Here is a 20,712-nt window from a genome sequence, read left to right as displayed (position 1 = left end):
GACAAGCATATGTTGGCTAATGGTGCACTGATGTGATTTCTGTTGTGAAAGAGGAGGAATGTGCTGAATAATCAGACGTGGTTCTCATGTTAGTGTCTCAGAGATACTAACTTTAAATTTGAATCGTATCTAATAATATAGTGTAAATTTTCTGCTACTATATTTTAGGTTACAAATTGGAAGACCAGAATATTGAGGAACACTGTCAGAGTCCTAGAAGACATGGAAGGTAAATTTCATGTGCAGCTGACATAAATGCGTCATTGATGAAATTTTAATGGGCCCTGCATTTTAAAGAAAAGCAGGGTGTAAATAAGCATGGCTTTAAGCAAATAGTCCATAGTAAAGCTAGTGTTACTCATATACTTAATGACTTTCCAAAGTTCAGTGAGAGGAACATTTTATGGGAGGCAAGAGGGTTGTTCTCATGGAGAAGCCTTACTCTCTACAGCACATATCTATGGGGAACAAAAATTTAACCTATGTAAGTACAGTGTGAAAATCTTTCGTTTTCTATTTCTCCTTGAACAGATGTGACATCAGTCACCTCTCTGGATACAAGCTTTGTGAATGCAAGAGATATAGGAAGAAGCAATGTAGCTTTGCATCAAGCAGTGTTCTTCAACTATATGAAAGAATCCACTCTGAAGAGGAACTCCATGAACATAATCAATGGAGTCAGATCTTTTCAAATTTCCCTAGTCTTCGAGAACATGAAAAAAATCACACTAGAGAAAAACCTTATGAATGTAATCACTGTTGTAAATCCTTTCCAAGTCACACTTCTCTTCAAATACACAAAAGAAGTCATAAAGGAAAGAAACGCTATTATTGCAATGAATGTGGGAAAACATTTTCATGTCACAGTAATCTTCAAACACACAAAAGAACTCATACAGGAGAGAAACCCTATGTTTGCAATGAATGTGGTAAGGCATTTGCATGTCGCAGTAATTTTCAAAGACACAAAAGAACTCACACAGGAGAAAAACCCTATGACTGCCATAAGTGTGGTAAAGCTTTTGCATATAGCAGTGTTCTTCACAAACATGAAAGAAGTCACACCGGAGAGAAACTCCATGTATGTAATCAATGTGGTAAAGCCTTTGCCCGTTATAGAAGTCTTCAAAATCATAAAGAACACCATACCCTTCAGAAACCATATGAATGCACTCAGTGTGGTAAAGCCTTTGCATATTGCTATAATCTTCATATACATGAAAGAAGTCATACTGGAGAAAAACCCTACGAATGTGAACACTGTGGTAAAGCCTTTCCGAGTCACAGTTCTCTTCAAGTACACAAAAGAACTCACACAGGAGAGAAACCCTATGTCTGCAATGAATGTAGTAAAGCATTTGCATGTCGTAGTAACCTTCTAATACACAAAAGAACTCATACAGGAGAGAAACCCTATGATTGTAATGAATGTGGTAAAGCCTTTGCATGTCGCAGTAGCCTTCAAAAACATGAAAGAACTCACACTGGAGAGAAACCCTATGAGTGTACTCAATGTGGTAAAGCCTTTGCACGTCGTAGTGATCTTTATATACATGAAAGAAGTCACACTGGAGAGAAACCCTATGAATGTAATCGATGTGGAAAAGCTTTTCTACATTGCATTAGTCTTCAGAGGCATGAACGAACTCACACTGGAGAAAAACCTTATGCATGTAATCAATGTGGTAAAGCCTTTACACGTCGCTTTAGTCTTCAAATACATGAAAGAAGTCATAGTGGAGAGAAACCCTATGAGTGTAATCAATGTGGTAAAGCCTTTGCAAGTCGTAGTAGTATTCGAAATCATGAAAAACATCATAATGTTGAGAAACGTAATTAATGTAATCAGTATGGCAAAGCATGTCATCTTCAAATACATTGAAAGAAGTCATACTGGAAAGAAACTCTTGAGTATAGTCAATGTGGTCAACCCTTTTGCATGTCAGAGTAGTCTTCATGATCACAATTTTTTTAAACTGGAAAGAAACCCTAGGAATGTAATTGATGGAGTAAGCTTTGGCACATCAGTGTCATCTTCAAACACATCAGAGGACTCATACTAAGAATGTGATCATTGTGATAACGCCTCTGCATGTTACAGAGCCATGTATGAATTCCTACTCTGAGAAACACTTTGAATCTAATAAGTGCCGTAAAGCCTTGCACACCGAGCACATTTTTCCCACTGAGCCATCTCCCGGGGGCTCATGTAAGATTAGTAGAACCATTCACCATTAAAATATTGTCTTGTTTACAGGTTATCATCCAAGGATAGAGGAACACAGCATAACGCGAATAATAAACCTTACTTGCAAATGAAAATGATTTTATACTAATATCCTTTTTATTGGTTATGTTAGTTCATTCTGAGGAATTAGTACATGTTCTTAGCACTTTCTCAGAAACACAAATGAATACCAGAGAATTGCCTCAGTGGGTAAAGGTGATTGCTGCTAAATCTGATCAGCTGAGTGTAATGTGGAGACTCACATTGCTCATGCTCATTCTTCTCTCATTACTACACCTGACAGCACATACATAAATATTTTTGAAACCTAAATAAGGGCCAGTAAGTTCACTCACCGGTTGAAAGTACTTGCAAAACTTGGCCACATGGGTTTGATCTCTAGAACTCTTCTAGAGAAACTAGGGACTAGATAACTGTAAGTTGTCTTCTGACTGGCAAATGCACAACATAACACAGGTGTGTACATATGGGTAAAATTTATTAAAGATGAAATTCAGAGCCAGGTGTGGTGGTGCACGCCTGTAATCCCAGCACTCAGGAGGCGGAGGCAAGCAATCACTGTGAGTTCGAGCCCAGCCTGGTCTACAAAGTGAGTCCAGGACAGCCAAGGCTACACAGAGAGACCCTGTCTTGAAAAAACAAACAAAAAAGATGAAATTCAGAAATCAAAGAAAATAAATTATTGAGAATATAAGAAACTACCAATTGTAATTGGTGCATTGTACTATTCCAAGAAGTGTTTCTATTGATCAAAACAATGATGGTTCCTGTTTAAATCTTATATTTTCTTTTCATTCTCTTATTCAAAGATAGGTTTTTTTGTTTTTTGTTTTTTTAACAGCTGGGTGTAGTGTCTGCGTGCCTGTAATCCCAGCACTTGGGAGATAGAGACAGATGGATTTTTCTGAGTTTCAGGCCAGCTTGGACCACACAGTGAGTTTCGGGATGGCATAACTATGTAGCAAGAACCTGTCTCAAAACAACAAAGAAACAAAACACCTAAACCAACCAACCATATCTCCCTTTATGGATATCTTCTAATATGATCGGGATGTAGTGAGAATTTTGTAATTTAGGTTTCTTTTAAAAACAGGAATATTATGGGACTATGGTTTTGTTTTAATCTTAGATGTGAGTACATGGAGCTTCATCACAGCAGGTAAGTAGGAGTTGCCTTATGCTTTAGCAGAGGCAGATACTGTCTGTAATTGTGTGACATTTAGAATTCTGGGGACTTTTCAGAGGGTATATACATTCCAGGGCCCTGAGAGATGGTGTGAGTGGCTGGTTACTGGTTGGATGACATTGGTTGCTGTTGGTCGTTGTTAAGTAATCACTCACAGAGAAACAAGAAGAAATTAGATATCCTGATGGCAAAGATCAACCTTGCCCCAAGGAACCTAACATCCCTAATCAACAGTAAGTAGTCTAATGATAATGTTGCTTCCTTTCCCCTTTATCCTTTTTGTCCTCTCCTATCTAGTGTTACAAGGTTGAAAGGGAAGAAGCAATGGGGTGGAGAAGGGTGGAAAAAAGAACCCACAAAGTAGCAAGTGCTGGCTACAAGTGGCGCCAGCTACACATGGGGGTAGGCAGGATGGGAAATTTAGTTTGAAAGAATGTATATTTGTTTCAAGATGACAGCAAAACATTTATTGTGTTTACACCTCTGGGATATTTCCTGGTTTGCTCCCAGAGGGGATTTTCTATATTCTGTTTCAAAAAAGAAAAAAGAAAAAAAAAATTAGAGAATGACTGAGCAGTTGGAAAAATTGTGGCTGGAAATGGAGTGGAGGGACCGGAGGAAAAATGGCAGACATGGTAGAAAAACGGTTAACTCAGCTCTTTTCTGAAAGGGTTACAGAATTGGCAGGGCAACTGGAAAAAATGTGGTGGAGGGCAAAGCTCTTGGAAAGCAAGAAATACTGGAAGAGGGAGGACAAAGAGACTAAGGTCTGATCACTGTGCAAGAGAACGGGCCAGCCTGGTCTACAAAGTGAGTCCAAGACAGCCAAGGCTACACAGAGAAACCCTGTGGGGGGGGGGGGCAGGGGAGAGAGAAAGAGAGAGAGAGCGTGCGCAGAACTTTCTCACAGGAGGAAAGAGCAAAAGAAACTGCACCAGAGGCTGGTCAGGTGAGAGAAAATCTGAATGGGATGGGAAGAGGGTCTCTTGAAACAACCCATTTCAAGAGAAAGGGGTTAATCTTGAAACAACTGTGCCATCAGAGTGGAAGGAGGGGTGGCCAGGGTTTGGAGATCGCTGTCAGTTTTTCCAGTAGTTGTACAGCATGCCCGCTAACAGGGTGGAACAAAATTATAACAAGAAAGGATGGCGTCCTATAAAAATGATAGATCTAAGGCATTTTAAGGAGGCCATGTTTTCATATGGATGTACTCGGATGTACTCGCCTTACGTGAAACAAATGGTGAATAACTGGTCTTCTCAAAATAGAATTATTCCCCAAGCCTGGAAGGGATTGGTGATAGCTGTAGTAGAGGCCAGTCTGTAATTACAATGGTTAATGTGGTGAAAGCAAGGGCCTGCGAATATTGAACAGCAAAATACAGTGAGAGGAATAAATGTAGTAAAAGACTAACTGCTGAGCCGGGAGTGGTGGCGCACACCTTTAATCCCAGCACTCGGGAGGCAGAGGCAGGCGGATCGCTGTGAGTTCGAGGCCAGCCTGGTCTACAGAGTGAGTCCAGGACAGCCAGGGCTACACAGAGAAACCCTGTCTCGAAAAAAACCAAACAAAAAAAAAAAAAAAAAAAAAAAAAAGACTAACTGCTAGTACTCTGAAATACAAGAAGAGAATCAATTTGACATTACTATAGAGCAGTGTTGCTAGTGGCTTGAAGAGTTAGGAACAATTTTGAGAAGCACCGGGTAAGACCCCCGCCATTTACAAAGGTTATACAAGGATCTGGAGAAGCCGCCACTGAAATCTGACAAAGATTAGTCTCAGCTGTAAAGAGAGCTACGTCAGACCTTGATGCCAGACAGCTGTTGTTAGAAACCTCAGCATATGAAAATACAAATACTAAATGCAAAGAAAGTACCGTTAAAGGCATGGGCAATGCACTTGGGTGTGTGGAGAAGAAATATGGCCGATATTGGTTCTAATGTGCACCATGCTAATATAATACATTAAGCTATAGCTAGAGATCTCCAATATCAAAATGCCCAGTGCTTCAACTGCATGAAATATGGTCATTTGCAAAGAAACTAAGACCAAGGCACTAAAGGTCTCAGATCTCAAAATGCCCAGTGCGTTAACTGCAAGAAATGCAGTACTTTACACACACAGCAAAAAAAGAAAGAAAACAAAATATCTCTAAGGGAAATGTTTTTTTCTGAATATATACCAGAAGGAATTATTCCAAAAGTATGAAGGTGATGTTTCAAGGGTTGCCATTGGACCACTGAGTGTAAATCCAAAAGAGATATCCAAGACAAGATCTTACCATTAGGAAACAGCTTTGGGAGCTTGGCTAAAGGCCCTACAGCAAAAAGCACAAGCCATTTGTTTCTTGTCATCAAGAAACTAACAAGCAGGCAGAAAAACCTTAAATAAGTATGACAGATCTAATGCAAGATACTGTAGGCAATACCTCTCTAGACTTGGCCATAGATAAACATCTTACTCTCTCCCCAAAAACTGTCATAAAATGTCTGCTAGAATGTATGATCCTTTGCCCAATTGGATAGTAGGGAAGATCTTAGGAAGGGTTGGCTGACTTCCCAAGGATTCGTTGTACATCCAGGAATTATAGGTGAAGATGTCAAAGGAGAAATTAAAATTATAATATGTGTGTGTGTGTGTGTGTGTGTGTGAGAGAGAGAGAGAGAGAAAGAGATATGCAAATGAACACAGGTGATTGGATTGCTCATCTGCTACTGTTTCCCTGCATCAAAAGCAAAGCTGCTCCAGTAGAACAGGAGGGTTTGGAAGTTCTGAAAAACAGTTGTAAATAATCAGAGGACAAAATTAAAATTACAAATAAATGGTATTGAAATACAAGGTTTGATGGATTCAGGAGCTGATCCATTATCATTTGATTACTATCAAAAAATGATCACTGTCATTTCACAAAAATCGTGGAATTCAGAATGGCCATGTAAAAAGGTTTATCATATCCAGTTTCTAGGAATTCAAAAGTTATCTCAGATAAAATAAAGTGTAAGATGGGTTAATTGTGTGGGACTGGGACTGGAAGGTCAAAAAGAAAGCTAAAGCCTTATGTGACTGAAATACCCATAAATATATGGGGGAAGGGAACTTTTACAACAGTGGGTGCTCAGATTAATATTCCTGAAATCCCAGAGATAGCTCATGATGAAATTAGAGGTGAGCTAGTAGGTTCTCCTGGGGAAGGTGCTGATGTATGGTATGTGAAATTACCTCAGGCTATGCCAGGTGCTCAAACACAGGACATCCGAGGGATTGAGTTTTCAAATGTATAAAAGAGGGAGAACATTACTGAAGTACCAAGGACACTACCATCTAAATGGTTGACTGACAAACCTGCATGGGTAGAGTGGTGGCCCTTGATGAATAATAAATTATAGGCATTTCAGCAGTTGGTACAAGAGCAACTGGAGGCTGGACATGTAGAAGAGTCCACCAACACATTGAATTCCCCTATGTTATCAAAAATGGAGAATGTTAACTGATTTAAGAGCAGTGAATAGAATAATTCAGCCAATAGATCCATCACAGCCTAGAATTCCTTTACTTTCTTTATTTAGCTAAGGCATAGCCTAAGATAGTAATGATATAAAAGATTGCTTTTTACTATCCCCTTGCGTGAGCAGGGTAGGGAAAAGTTTGCTTCCACAATACCTACTTATAGTAATAGTGTTCCAGTAAAAGGGTTTCAGTGGAAAGTTCTTCCACAAAGAACATTAAATAGTCCAACTCTGTGTCAATATTTTGTGCAACAACCTCAAGAAATAATTCATAGGCAATATCCACAATCCATTATTTATTATTACATGGATGATATTTTTTGGCTGATTCTGGAGCAGATACCTTAGAGAAAACGTTAAGGAAACACAAAAGAATTCTGCTATGCTGGGGGTTAGAGATTGCTCCTGAAAAAATAAATTACGGAGAGGACATCCTATTAACTACTTGGGTTATAAAATAAATCAACAGAAAATTCAGCCACAAAAATACAGATCAGTAGAGTTCAGCTGCAAACTTTTTGATTTTCAAATATTAATGGGAGATATTAATTGGCTACCAGCCACCATCAGATTAACTACTGAAGGTTAAGTCATTTGTTTCAAGGGTTACAAGGAGATTTAGACTTAAACCAAGATGGTTAACAGCTGAAGCAGAGAGAGAGAAGAGTTAGCTCTGGTAGAACAGAGACTGTGAGATGGATATGTGGACCACATAGATACCAAACTTGATTGGTATCTCATTGTCCCACTGGGCTCATTATGCAAATGACAGATAGTATTATTGAATGGATTTTCTTAGCACACAAAGTAAAAAATTTAAAACTTACATTAAAATTTTTTTGATTTAATTATAAAAGGCAGAGTAAGACTACATCACTTGTCAGGAACAGACCCAGCAGAAATCACAGTAATGCTAATACTGAGAGTAAGTCATTATGGGTAATCAATAAGATTGGCAAAGAGTTTGTAGCAGCTATTAGGGATAAATTAACAACAAACATTCTAAAAGTTTTTTTTTTTAATTGGATCTTTCACGTATTGTAAAGGGAATGCCAATTCCAGAAACACTTTCTATATGAATGCAAATAAGTTAGGAATGGTAGGCTATAAAATAGACAAAGTGAACAAAGTAATTTGAAGTCCATATGCTTTGGTTCAAAAATCTGAGCTGTATGCAATTCTTATGACATGAGATTTTCCTGAATCTCTTAATATAATTATTGACTCTCAATATGCAGAAAGAGTTGTTTTGCATATAGAAACTATTGAATTTATTCCTGATAATTCAGAATTAAACTTGTTATTCATGCAGCTGCAATGGGCAATCTGAAATAGAAACTACCCATTACGCCTCATCCATATTCAGTCTTTTGTTTTTTGTTTTGTTTTGTTTTTTTTTTGGATTTTGGAGACAGGGTTTCTCTGTAGCCCTGGCTGTCCTGGACTCACTTTGTAGACCAGGCTGGCCTCGAACTCACAGCGATCCGCCTGCCTCTGCCTCCCGAGTGCTGGGATTAAAGGCGTGCGCCACCACCGCCCGGCTCCATATTCAGTCTTATAAAAGGTTGTCAGGTCCATTGGTACAAGGAAATGAAGAAATTGACCAGTTATTAATAGGAAAAGTGGTAGAAGCCTCAAAATTTTATGAAAACACCATGTTAATAATAAAGGCTTAAAGAAAAAAGTTTCTGTCACCTGCTAACAAGCCAAGAAAGCTATAAGAAAATGTCCTATTTGATCTTTGTATAACCAAACTCCATTGCCCACTGAAAGTAACACAAGGGGCACCAAAAGAAACGAAGTCTGGTGGATGGATGTATTTCATATTGCAAACTTTGGAAAGCTAAAGTTTGCACAGAATTCCAATGACACACACTCTGGGTTTCAGTGATCAACCACGAGTTATGTAAAGGAAGATTTTTGTAATTACACATTTATGGGGGGGAAATGGCTACTACCTGTCCAAATGAAGACTGGCAATGCCTCCTCATTTATCTCCAGTAAAATGAAGGAATTATTTGCTTATTATAATATAAAACACATTACAGGCATACCACACAGTCCTACAGGATAAGCAATTGTAGAGCAATCTAAGCACATCTTAAATGCTTATAAAACAAAAATAAAGACCCCCCAGGGACAGACTAAATAGTAGTCTGTTAACTTTAAATTTCCTTAATGTTAATGAGAAAGGGACAACAGCAGCTGAGAAGCACTGAGTCACAAAAAACTGGAATTAAATCAGACTACGCGTTATAAGGATATGCCAACACAAGAATGGAAGTCCACAGGTGTTGTTGTGTGTTGGGGACAATTCCAGATGTTGTGTGTTGGGGACAATTCCAGATGTTGTGTGTTGGGGACAATTCCAGATGTTGTGTGTTGGGGACAATTCCAGATGTTGTGTGATGGGGACAATTCCAAGGAGATGAAAAGTTGTGGATACCATCAAAACTGATAAAGATCAGAACTGAGTAGGAAAGCTCTCCTGAAAACCTCGGCCACTGATCCAAAAGTGCTTATTTCCATGAAAATGTCTCTTGTTTCTAATTTCTTGCTACACACACTATAATTAATGGCTTGAAACAGAAAAGGAAAAGTATAGTGAGAATTTTGTTATTCTAGTTGTTTAAGATATTAAATGTCTATTTAAATAAAAATATTTAAAGTGAAGATATTATGGGACCATGTTTTTGTTTTAATCCCAGGTGTGGGGATATAGGACTGCTTTAGAGCAGGTGACTGTGATTTGCCTCATGCTTCAGGAGAGGCACGATTTTGGCAGGGGCAGATAGTTTCTGTAATTGTGTGATGTTCGGAACTCTGGGGACTTTTCAGAAGGTATATAGTACCTAGGGCCCTGAGACATGGTTTGGGTTGCTGGTTAGTGGTTGGTTGCTGTTGGTCATGGTTTGTTACTTAGCCACGCACAAAGACATGAGAATAAGAAACTAAGTATTCTGACAGCAAAGGTGTAACTAACTCCCAGAGAACTTGATACCTTGAATCATCAGGAAGCAGTCTAATAATAAGGTCACCCCCTTTCTGCTCTACCCTTTTTGTCTCTCCTATCTAGTGTAAGGGATCTGAAAGGTAGAAAGAAGAAAGGTGGAGCAAGGCAGAGGAAAGAAAAACTCACAAAGTAGTAAATGCCAGCTGTATCTAGGCCCATCTCTTCTCAAGTAAATCTTTGTTGTCTTCCCTCTCATCAAGAGTACTGTGTTTAAAATGACAATGAGAAGCCTGGTGTGGTCGCACATGCCTTTAATCCCAGCTCTTGGAAGGCAGAAGCAGGTGGGTGTCTGTGAGTCCAAAGAGAATAAGACCTACACAGTAAGTCTAGGAAAGCTAGGGCTCAGTGACATAGAAAAATCCTATCTTGGAAAAGAAAACAAAGCCAGGCGTGGTCGTGCACACCTTTAATCCCAGCACTTGGGAGGCAGAGGCAGGCAGGCACATTGCTGTGAGTTCGAGGCCAGCCTGGTCTACAGAGTGAGTCCAGGACAGTCAAGGCTACACAGAGAAACCCTGTCTCAAAAAACCCAAACCAAGCCAAAACAAACAAACAAAAAACCATAAATGACAATGAGAAACAATATTCAGAGTCCCTTCACAAAGGGATAAATATCCATTCAATTCCACAATATACTGGAGATTTTCTTCACCTGCAAGTGATAGAAGACAAGAGGATTAATGTGGCATCTTCATTTTTCTACATTATAATTACATATCTGAGTTCTTGTAAGTGAAGTCAGTAGTACTGTTCCTGTTGGGTGCTCAATTGTGTTTCCTAGCATCCACATCAGATGGCTCAGAACCATTTATAATTCCAGGTACAGAAGTTCCGATGCACTCTTCTGGCTTCCTTGGGCACCAGGTATGCAAACACTGTAAAGACAAACACACACACACGACTCCATATTGTAAAACTTGCTTTCTTCCTGTATATGTTATTTTTTTTAATAAAAATAATTTTATTGGTGTGTATCGTTGCAACACAATCTTGGAATGGAGTCATGTGAGGATTCTGAGTGCTTGTTGAGAACACTCCAAGAAAACAAGAAAAGAGTCTTAAGACCTCAGTTTCTTCCTCACAGATCAGTGGGAATGATGGGGCAGAAACTGGTCAGCCTCATGTATCATTCTTGAAATAAAGAAGCACAGGCATTGAGGTCACGTGTATTAAGTTCTTGTAGGTCATGACTATAAGTCCTGGTTTCCATAAGAAGGGTGGTAGATGAGGAAGTATAGGGACAGAGTCTGAGAGAAAAGGAACATAAACTAGGGCAAAAGATCCCCGTTCAGTTTTGGGTAACTTGACCACTAATTTGGGCTGTCTACAAAATACTCAAGGAAAATAAGGAGGATATTAATTATGATGAGATAACGAGTATTTGAAGGAATCAAAACTGGATAATCGGGCTGGAGAGATGGCTCGGTGGTTAAGCGCACTGCCTGCTCTTCCAAAGGACCTGGGTTCAATTCCCAGCACCCACATGGCAGCTCACAGCTGTAACTCCAAGATATGACACCCTCACACCAACTCACACAGATTAAAATTAAATACAGATATTAAAAAAAATAGCTGGATAATCAAGCCCTAAAATTGGTAATATTAGCCAGATATTTTCCCTGTTCAAGCAAAATTGAAAGTAAAAGGAGTGTCACCAACTCCTCAGCTCCCTTACTATAGTTTATTTTATGTATGGCCTTGCCTAGTCTCAACAGAAGATGTGTCTCGTCCTACCACTAGGTGGGGCATTAAGTTTATCTAAACCTTACTGTCTATTCAAATGTTAATTGCTTGGCCCTCGAAGATCCTTGCTGCTTTATGAACAAATCTTCACCTATACAAAATGACGTTACATAAATCTTGCCTCCCAAATCATCCCTGATTGGATAATAAAAAGGCTGACACTGGGCAGCGAGAGAAGTGGGAGGCAGTACTTCCTGGGAGAGAGAAGGAAATCTGGGAGGAAAAGGAGCAAAGGGGTTTTTGTTTTGTTTTCTTTTCTTTTTTTGCCAAGAGACAGGGAGGAAGCAGATGTGACTGTGGGCCTAGAAGGTATAGCAAGCCATGTGGCTGGACAGGGCTAGGTGGTCAGGTTAACTTAAGTGGGCTAGTTGAGTGTTCACCCAGCTAAGACCTAAGCTTCAAAATATTAAAAAGTCTTGGCATCTTTATTTTTATGGCCTAAGGGCCTGCCTAGGTTTTAGGCCTTTTCACCAGGAGACGTAATCTGTGGTCTTCCACATTTGGTGCCCAACTGGGTAGCACATTATCCATGCCCTTAAAATTCATATCCAGGCATTAAAAGACAGGCTGAATGTACATATTTTTCTAGGGTAGACCAACCTGGTCCACCCCCTCTCATGGCAGCTCTCCTAGCCAATCCACTCTCCCACCCACCACACAAAACCATAGCTCCCAAGCCAGAGACAACAAGCCTCGCAAAAGGTAAAATTGCTGCCTGTTCTTTACTAAGAAGGTTAAAGAATGTGAATATAAAACGTTATAGTTAGATGTAAATATTTTTAAATTGGTAATTTTAAAGAAAAATGGGCAAATAAAATAAAGGACACACTGATCAGACGCTTTGGACTTTAAATAATACCATTTAAGATGGCTTAAATATAGAAAAAATATAAATATTGCCATGTTAATAACTATTATATTGGTATTAATAATAATTTTCCTTAACTCATTATTTTAGAACAAAGGGCCTTAAGAAAATATTTAGAAAAATTATAATTAAAATTAAAGAGGTAATGGAAAAAATTGGAGAGGTTTATACATCAAAATGAACAACAACTAGGCCAAAGGGCATGTCCCACGAAAGCCTTCACTTACCAGGAAACTGGGAAAGAAGAGAGGACATCCTATTGGGACTCTAGATGAGAGAAGCATGGGAGAATAGCAAAGTAGAAGGATCCAGAGGGTCCTAGAAACCTACAAGAAGAACATTATGATAGGCAGATTTGGGCCCAGGGGTCCCGCTCAAACTATGGCACCAGCCAAGGACAATACAGGCCGCAAACTACAAACCCCTACCCAGATCTAGCCAATGGACAGGACATTCTCCACAGTTGAGAAAGTGGGGTATGACTTTCACATGTACTCTGGTGCCTCACATTTGACCATGTCCCCTGGAGGAGGAGACCTGGTGGCACTCAGAGGAAGGATAGCAGGCTACCAAGAAGAGACTTGATACCCTATGAGCATATATAGGGGGAGGTAATCCCCCTCAGGAACAGTCATAGGGGAGGGGAATAATGGGAAAATGGGAGGGAGGAATGGGAGGATACAAGGGATGGGATAACCATTGAGATGTAATCTGAATAAATTAATTTTAAAAATTAAAAAAACAAAATGAACAACAAAAGGAAAAAGTTAGAAGCTTAGAGGGGACATTGGAACAAAAAAAAAATACAGAATTTTATAGATCTAAATGAAAACGATACTGAAATATCTTAATTACAAAATAAAGAAAAATTAAGATATGAAAACAAAGCTTAGAACAAAAGATACACATTTTTATGGATCGACATGAACAACAGAGAAAGATGAAATATATAAACAAATCTTAGAGGAAAAGTTTCAAAAATTCGTAAGTCAGAATGAGGAGAATACTAAAATATCTGAAAGACTGAAAAAGGAAAGGGCGAAATATAGAGAAGAGTTTAAACAGGTTTATAACTCATATTAAGGAAAATGCTAGGATAGAAAAATGGAAGCGTAAGAGAGGTATGAACTATGGGCAAGGCCTTAAGAGAGACTTAAAATTAATAAACATAAGGAAAACATTTACTCAGACAGAAGATAAAAAAAAAAAAAAAAAAAAATTTAAAGCCAACCAAAAGTTGTTAAAAAGCAAACTCCAGTCTGTCCACTTGGTATACATCAAAGACAGCAAAAGGAAATCATCCACAAAATTATCACGAGTATGAACAGCATCCTGTGGAAGCATTGGACTTGAAAAAGTTCCAGGAAAGCATCACTAATTTGGGGGCGCATTCACTACTCATAAAGCAAATCATGACTTCTTGGGCAACGGCAATTAAAAAAAAAAAAAAAAAAAAAAGTCCCTAAGACCGGAAAGATGTGGCAGAAGCAACATCAGACCCTGGGCCGCAGCTACGATGCCTCTCACGCTGGAGAGAAGGAACTAGAGAGAAGTATAGGCAAAGAGATCAATATTGCTAAAGACCGGCTGCTAGGCAATAGTCAATACGGTAAGACGGAGACACAACTCTTATTTAACAAGGAACCCTGTGGCATTGTGTCACACAGCAGCCTTAGATGCCTGGGGCGAGGCCCAGGAACCACAGTAAGGACCCGAACCATTTACTCCGGTAGTACGGGGTCTAAAAGAGACGCTCACGGAACTTTTACAAAGACTGACTCCAGCTGCATTTAGAAAGGTGTCGGATCCACCAGTTAGAAAGACACTAATCGAATCTCTGGCTTTTGAAAATGAAAGCACTGAATGTAAAGAGGGTAGATCATACCGTTAAGGGCATGATCAGCACCTACAGTTAATGATAGATGTCATTCACCCGAGATAACCTTAGTAGGAGAAACCATGATTAATGGTTGTGAAAAAAAAAAAAATACAAATTCACAAATGTCTTAGTTTTGGTGAACAATGTTATTTAAAGAAAAATTACCAAAAAACCAAAAAAACGAAAAACAAACAAACAAACAAACAAAAAAACCCTAAACTGAGTCCAAGAGAGATCCTATGCTTTTTAGTACGTACAGAAGGTGTGGCGAAAGCTATCATTGAACTAAGGATTGTAGAGCAAAGCAGACAAACGGGGTAACCCGTTATCAAAAACACCTCCAGAGTCCTCTAGCAGGCCCCATCCAGACAGCAAAAAATACTCTCCCACAAAACAATTAAACACCAATGCTCTGAACTTAGACACTCAAAACCCAGATATCACGGTCAGAGCAACATATAGAGGTAAAACTAACAAAACAAAACACAAGAATTGGGTTGCAGAATTAATATATTGGCAAACTTTTGTAGATAATTAGAGGGAAAAAACTAAAGGTATTTATAAATAATACTGAAATCGAAGGAATGGTAGGCATAGATGATCTCTCCAGAATCTTGGCCCCAGGATGGTCTCTGCAAGAAATAGACATTTAATTTCAAGGAATGGAACTTTATCCCAGGAGAAACAAAGTATCAAGTGGCTTAAATGTATAGGGGTAGAAGATCAAATAGGAAAGTTAAGGCCATACATGGCTGATCTAGCCATGAACTTATGGGGAAGAGATCTATTACAACAGTGGAAAACACAGATTAGCATCCTACCAACTTCAGGAACAGACTATAAAGTAGAGAACATTCCTTTTTTTTTTTTTTTTTAATTGGTTTTTCGAGACAGGGTGTCTCTGTATACTCTCGACTGTCCTGGACTCACTGTGTAGACCAGGCTGGCCTCGAACTCACAGTGATCCACCTGCCTCTGCCTCCCGAGTGCTGGGATTAAAGGCGAGCGCCACCACGCCCGGCTCCTTTTTTTTTTTTAAGGTTTAAATATTATCTACGACAGTTACAGACTGTCCAGGCTATCCACAAACAGGATACCATAAAGGCTGACTCTTCAATTTTAGTTGAGGCAGCAACTGCTGGTAAAACAACCACTAAGGTGGTTGACTGACCAACGTATTTGGACTGTGACAAAAGAAATATTATAGGCACTAAAACAACTAATCCAGGAACAGCTGGAGGCTTGACACATAGAAGAGTCTACCTATATTTGTCATTTTTTTTTTTTAAAAATCTGACAAATGGAGGACGTTGACTAATCTGAGAGCAATTAATAAAATTATTTAACTAATGGGTTCCTTGCAGCCTGGAATAAAATTGCCTTCCTTCTTAGCCAAGGAATAGCCTATCATGGTAATTGATTTAAAATATTGCTTTTTAAAATTTTCTTTACAAGAGCAATGTCCCGTCCAGCGGGACAACTTCAAACCAGGGTTCACCTGAAAGAAGGGGTGCAGATGGGAGAAGGACAGAGAACACGGAGACAGGAAGGCCAGGTCGAGGATCTCCATCAAGGCCTCTGTTTATTAAAGCACAATGCAAGGTTTATATAGACATCAGACACCTGCCTGCATACTCCACCCCACCTTGCCCTCAGGGCAGGCTGCAAAGGAAGCATTCTGCTGCTAAGCTCTCCTGTTACAGAAACTTGTGTTACAAGTCCTCGGAGGGGGCGGGTGTGGGAGGGTGGGGGGCAGGGGGCGGGGCTGGGGAGAGAGCAGAGCCTGGAGAGGCTCTCTGCCTAAGTTCCTTTGTCTCATCTCAGCAGGAGTTAGTTCACACATTCAGGTGTGGCAGCTTCCTCAGCAACGCAAAGGATCGTCCCAGCAGGTTCTGGCTAGCAGAAGGCTGCCTTTGCACTCACAGAGTCACAGTCCTGAATTATGGCTCCCTGAAGAGCAGGGTGAAGGAGATTTTCTTTCACAGTGTCCACATCTAACCACTCTATGCCAACAAAAAGATACCAGTTGAACGTCCCGCCTCAAAGAATGCTAAACAGTCCTACCTTATGACAACATTGTGTACAACAGCCATTAGAGATAATCTATAAACAATTTCCTCAATTCATAAATTACCATTATGTAGATGATATTTTGTTGGCCAATACAAATAGAGATAACTTAGAAAAATCATTTAATGAAGCAAGGAGAATTTTGCCTTATTGAGGATTAAAAATTGCTCCTGAAAAAAAAAAATACAAAGAAGAGATTCTATTAATTATCTAGGATATAAGATAATTAACAAGAAATTCAACCACAAAAGGTACAAATCAAAGATTATTGGGAGATATCAACTGGCCAAGGCCTACAATTTGTCTGACTACTTAAGAGCTGAGTAATTTATTTCAAACTTTAAAAGGTGATAAGGAATTAAATAGTCTAAGAAGGTTATTGCCTGAGGCTGAAAAATAATTGGCTCTGGTAGGAAAGAAACTACAAAATTCCCATACAAATTATATAGATCCAAAAATGGCCTGAATTTTAGTTGTCCTGTCTCATACTTATTCTTCCACCAGATTCTTACGCAGTGGGAAGATTATATCTTATCATGGATATTTTTAGCACATATACTAAAAAACTTAAAACCTATATAGATAATTCTAAAAGGGAAAAAAAAAAAGAGACATCATCAATTAGCTGGAATAGATCCAGCTGAAATTGTAGTATCTTTTACTAATGTGGAGATTGCCTCATTATGGGGAAAAAAAATGAACATTGGCAAAGAGCTTGCAGTAATTTTTGGGAGAGATTAACAACAAATGTCCAAAAAGCAAGCAACATCAGTTTATGCAGAAGGCTCATTGGGAACTCCAATTTCTAGAGTCCCGGCATTTTACAGCCACACATACAAATAAGGACAGGCCGGGTATAAATGAGAAGACATAAGCGAGGTGGTTGAGTGTCCTTATCATTCAGCTTTAAAAATCAGAGTTATATATAATTCTCATGGTATTGTTAGATTTTCAATAATCTCTTAACATAGAAACTGACTCTGAATAATTCAGAAAGTGCTTTTTTTTTTTTTTTTTTTTTTTTTTTTTTTTTTTTAACATATAGAGACTGCTAGATTTGTTCAGGATGATTCTGAATACATTCATTGTTTAGTCAATTACAAGTAATCAGGAATAGAAATCATCCATTGTATACCACATATCTGATCCCAAACAGATCTATCAGGCCCTCTAGTACAAGGTAATTATGAAATTGATCAGCTTTTGATAGAATATGTGCTAGAGGCTTCAGAATTTCATTTTTAAAAACACCATGTTAACAGCAAAGGCTTAAAGAAAGAATTTCCTGTCACTTGGCAACAAGCCAAGGAAACTGTAACGCGGTGCCCTACCTGTCCTTTGTATAATCAGATCCCATTACCTGCAGAAAGTAACTCTAAAAGTACCCAAAGAAATGACATTTGGCAAATGCATATGTTTCATTTTGCAGAGTTTGGTAAACTGAAATACGTATACCATACTATAGACATATATTAAGATTTCAATGGGCAACTACTTAAAGTACTGAAGAGGCTGATCTTGCAATCACACATTTGTTAGACGTTATGATAATTATGGGAATACCTGTACAAATTAAGACTGACAATGCTCCAGCACATTTCTCTAGTAAAATGAATAGTTTTTTACATATTATAATATAAAACATATTACAGGTATACCACACAATCCTACAAGACAAGCAATTGTTGAGAGTTCCAATTGTACTTTAAAAGAGATGCTTAATAAACAAAAAGGGGAAACAAGGGACCCCAGAGATATATAATGCCTTATCAATTCTAAATGTTTTAATGCTAATAAACAAAAATCAACATCATCTGAGAGACATTGGATTATGGAAAAAACTGCTAAACTAAGTCAGCCTGTTTATATTAAGGATGTCACAACCTCAGACTAGAAGGCAGGAAATGTGTTGTGATGGGGAAGAGACTTCTCTGGGCAAGGAGCTTTGAGCATGTTCATACAGGAGAAGAGAGATTAGAGATTCCATCCAAACTGATTAAAATCAGATTTGACAGAGGGAGACCTCCCCACCCAATCCCCCAGTTCCCTCCACCGCCTCCCGCCTGTGAAGCTCTTGGCCAAATTAAGACCCTAATAGGTAATGTATATTTTGGTCCCTTTATGGGAACTCTAAGACTGGCTGAGACATAAATGTCTATGCATAGCCACTAAATAACGTTTGCTACAAAATCTTCAAGAATTATTATATGCCACCCCTTCGTATGGCATGAATGGAGACTGGATTACATTTTGGTATACAATCCAGACTGGCTTAAAGAAAGACAGATATTTCACCTGCTCATACAACTCATACAAAAAAAATTTTTTTTAATCATCTTTAACTGATACATGGCACTGTGCACATCTCATGAATGTACAGTTTCAGAACTGTATGTTACTTGTGAGAGCTTATATATTTGCAGGGGAAAAAAAGGGGGGGCCAAACCCCAATAGAATGAGACAGACCTGACAGAATCCCTCTGAAGGATGCTGAGACACATCTTTTCTTCCAACATTCTGCTTGATCAAGCATCAGACTATTTCAGTTGCTGTTCCTTCAAAGCTTGTTTCCAGGACAGCGGCAAAGAAAACTACAGTTTCATCTATATTACCAAACTCTCCCTCATGAAGTGGAACCACATTTTTCCCATGAAGTGTTGTGATAATCTTTTTTTTGTGTGTGTGCGCACTGTGTATGAGAAACTGTAAAATTGTAAAATTATAAAATGTAAGACCTGAGGCTTCTCCCAGTTCTTGTTACTACTAGCCTCAGGAATTCCACCCTAGTTTCCAGAATAGCTACATGCAAGCTCCCAACTATCAAAGGTCCCATACGGTTTCCAGTAACCGCCCTAGGGACCCACACCCAAGTCCCCACAAGAGGTCTCCCAACGCCAATGTCCATATGGTCTAACTTGATAAGCAACCCCACCTGCTTTGTGGTTTTAGCCTTTAAAAACTAGCCTGTAACAGCTACTCGGGGTCCTTCACCTCCCGAGTGCTGAGGAACCCTGACATATCAACAATTGGGACTTCTGATGTGTCCGTAATAAATTTTACCTATAAATCCAGCCTGTGTGACTTGAGTGGTCTCTCGTGGCGACCCCCTTCCTGAATTGGACTCTAGGGTCCAACATGTACAGGTTGTTTTTGTATCACTCAAATGTGGTTTTCTATATGAGCAGAGAGTTGAATGCAGGCCAGGCTTTGGTGTTGTTATTTTAATGAAGCATCATGTGGCTTTTAGTAACTGTAGCTTTTTTGTCTTGAGATGCTTTGTTTGTGGGCTCTTCTCCTAACTCTCCTAACAGTGTCTTTGTTGGCTCAGCTCAGCTTCTCCTGCTCAACAGTCACCAACTGTCTTCAGCTCTCTCTGCCAGCCCAATCCACTTTCAGCCTTCCCTTCACTCTGCTCGGTCTTGTCTTCTTCTCTCTAGCCTTACTCAGTCTTCTTTCTTCTGGCATCAACTGTCTTCTCTGACTTTACTCTTCTGTCTCCTGGACCCTCCTCCTGCCTGTTCCTCCTCCTAATCTCTCCTCTCCACCTCCCAGCTCTCAGTCTCTGCTGGCTTTTTATGTTCTCCTGTGTTCCCAGAAGTCCAAGAGGCAACTGACCCTGAAGGGCATGGGGTCATTTAAAGGGCCAGGCACATAAAACCTTTTCTGTAGCAGCAGAGAGTTGAATCCAGGCAGGATTTTGATAGTGTTATTTTTTTGGAGCAGCACCTGTCTCGGTGTTTTGTAAGCACACTTCCCTTACCTCCTGACTGGTTTAATAAAGACCTGATTGTCTATAGCTGGGAAGGACAGGACAGGTGGGACTTCTGGGCCGAGATAGGAATGGTAGGAAGAGCTGAGAAGCTGGAGGTCGGCTAGACAGAAGTCCTGAGGCTGAGGAGAGGTAACGGGCCACATGGCAAAGGTGGACTAGTATAGACTGGATTAACTCAGTTACATGAGCTAGTTGGGAATGAGCCTAAGTTGTAAGGCTTAAGGTTTCCATGCCTTTTTTCAATCTGCCGGAGGTCCAGCGAATGCCACATGATGATGAAGGGACTACATAACACAGTAATAATAATTGTGCAATTTTTCTCCTACTTTATACCGGCAATCGGTTGGTACTTTAATTATGACTACAATTCTACCTGCCTCTGTCTCCCACGTGCTGGGACTACAAATGTTCACCACTGCAACCAGAT

At 39.4% G+C, this 20,712-nt stretch overlaps 1 protein-coding gene across 1 annotated transcript; it reads left to right on the top strand.

Moving 5' to 3' along the window:
- The first annotated feature begins 9 nt into the window (after window positions 1-9).
- LOC127212642 (zinc finger protein 431-like) lies at window positions 10-1,857 on the top strand. The gene is made up of 3 exons (XM_051172729.1): window positions 10-22; window positions 169-229; window positions 532-1,857. The coding sequence occupies exons 1-3, from the start codon at window positions 10-12 to the stop codon at window positions 1,838-1,840; spliced, it is 1,383 nt and encodes a 460-aa protein (XP_051028686.1). The 3' UTR covers window positions 1,841-1,857.
- The last annotated feature ends 18,855 nt before the right edge of the window (window positions 1,858-20,712 follow it).

Source organism: Acomys russatus, chromosome 31, assembly GCF_903995435.1.
Source record: "Acomys russatus chromosome 31, mAcoRus1.1, whole genome shotgun sequence".
Taxonomy (NCBI): Eukaryota; Metazoa; Chordata; class Mammalia; order Rodentia; family Muridae; genus Acomys; species Acomys russatus.
Note: the sequence above shows the minus strand (reverse complement) of the source record. Positions and strands in the feature narration are given on the sequence as shown.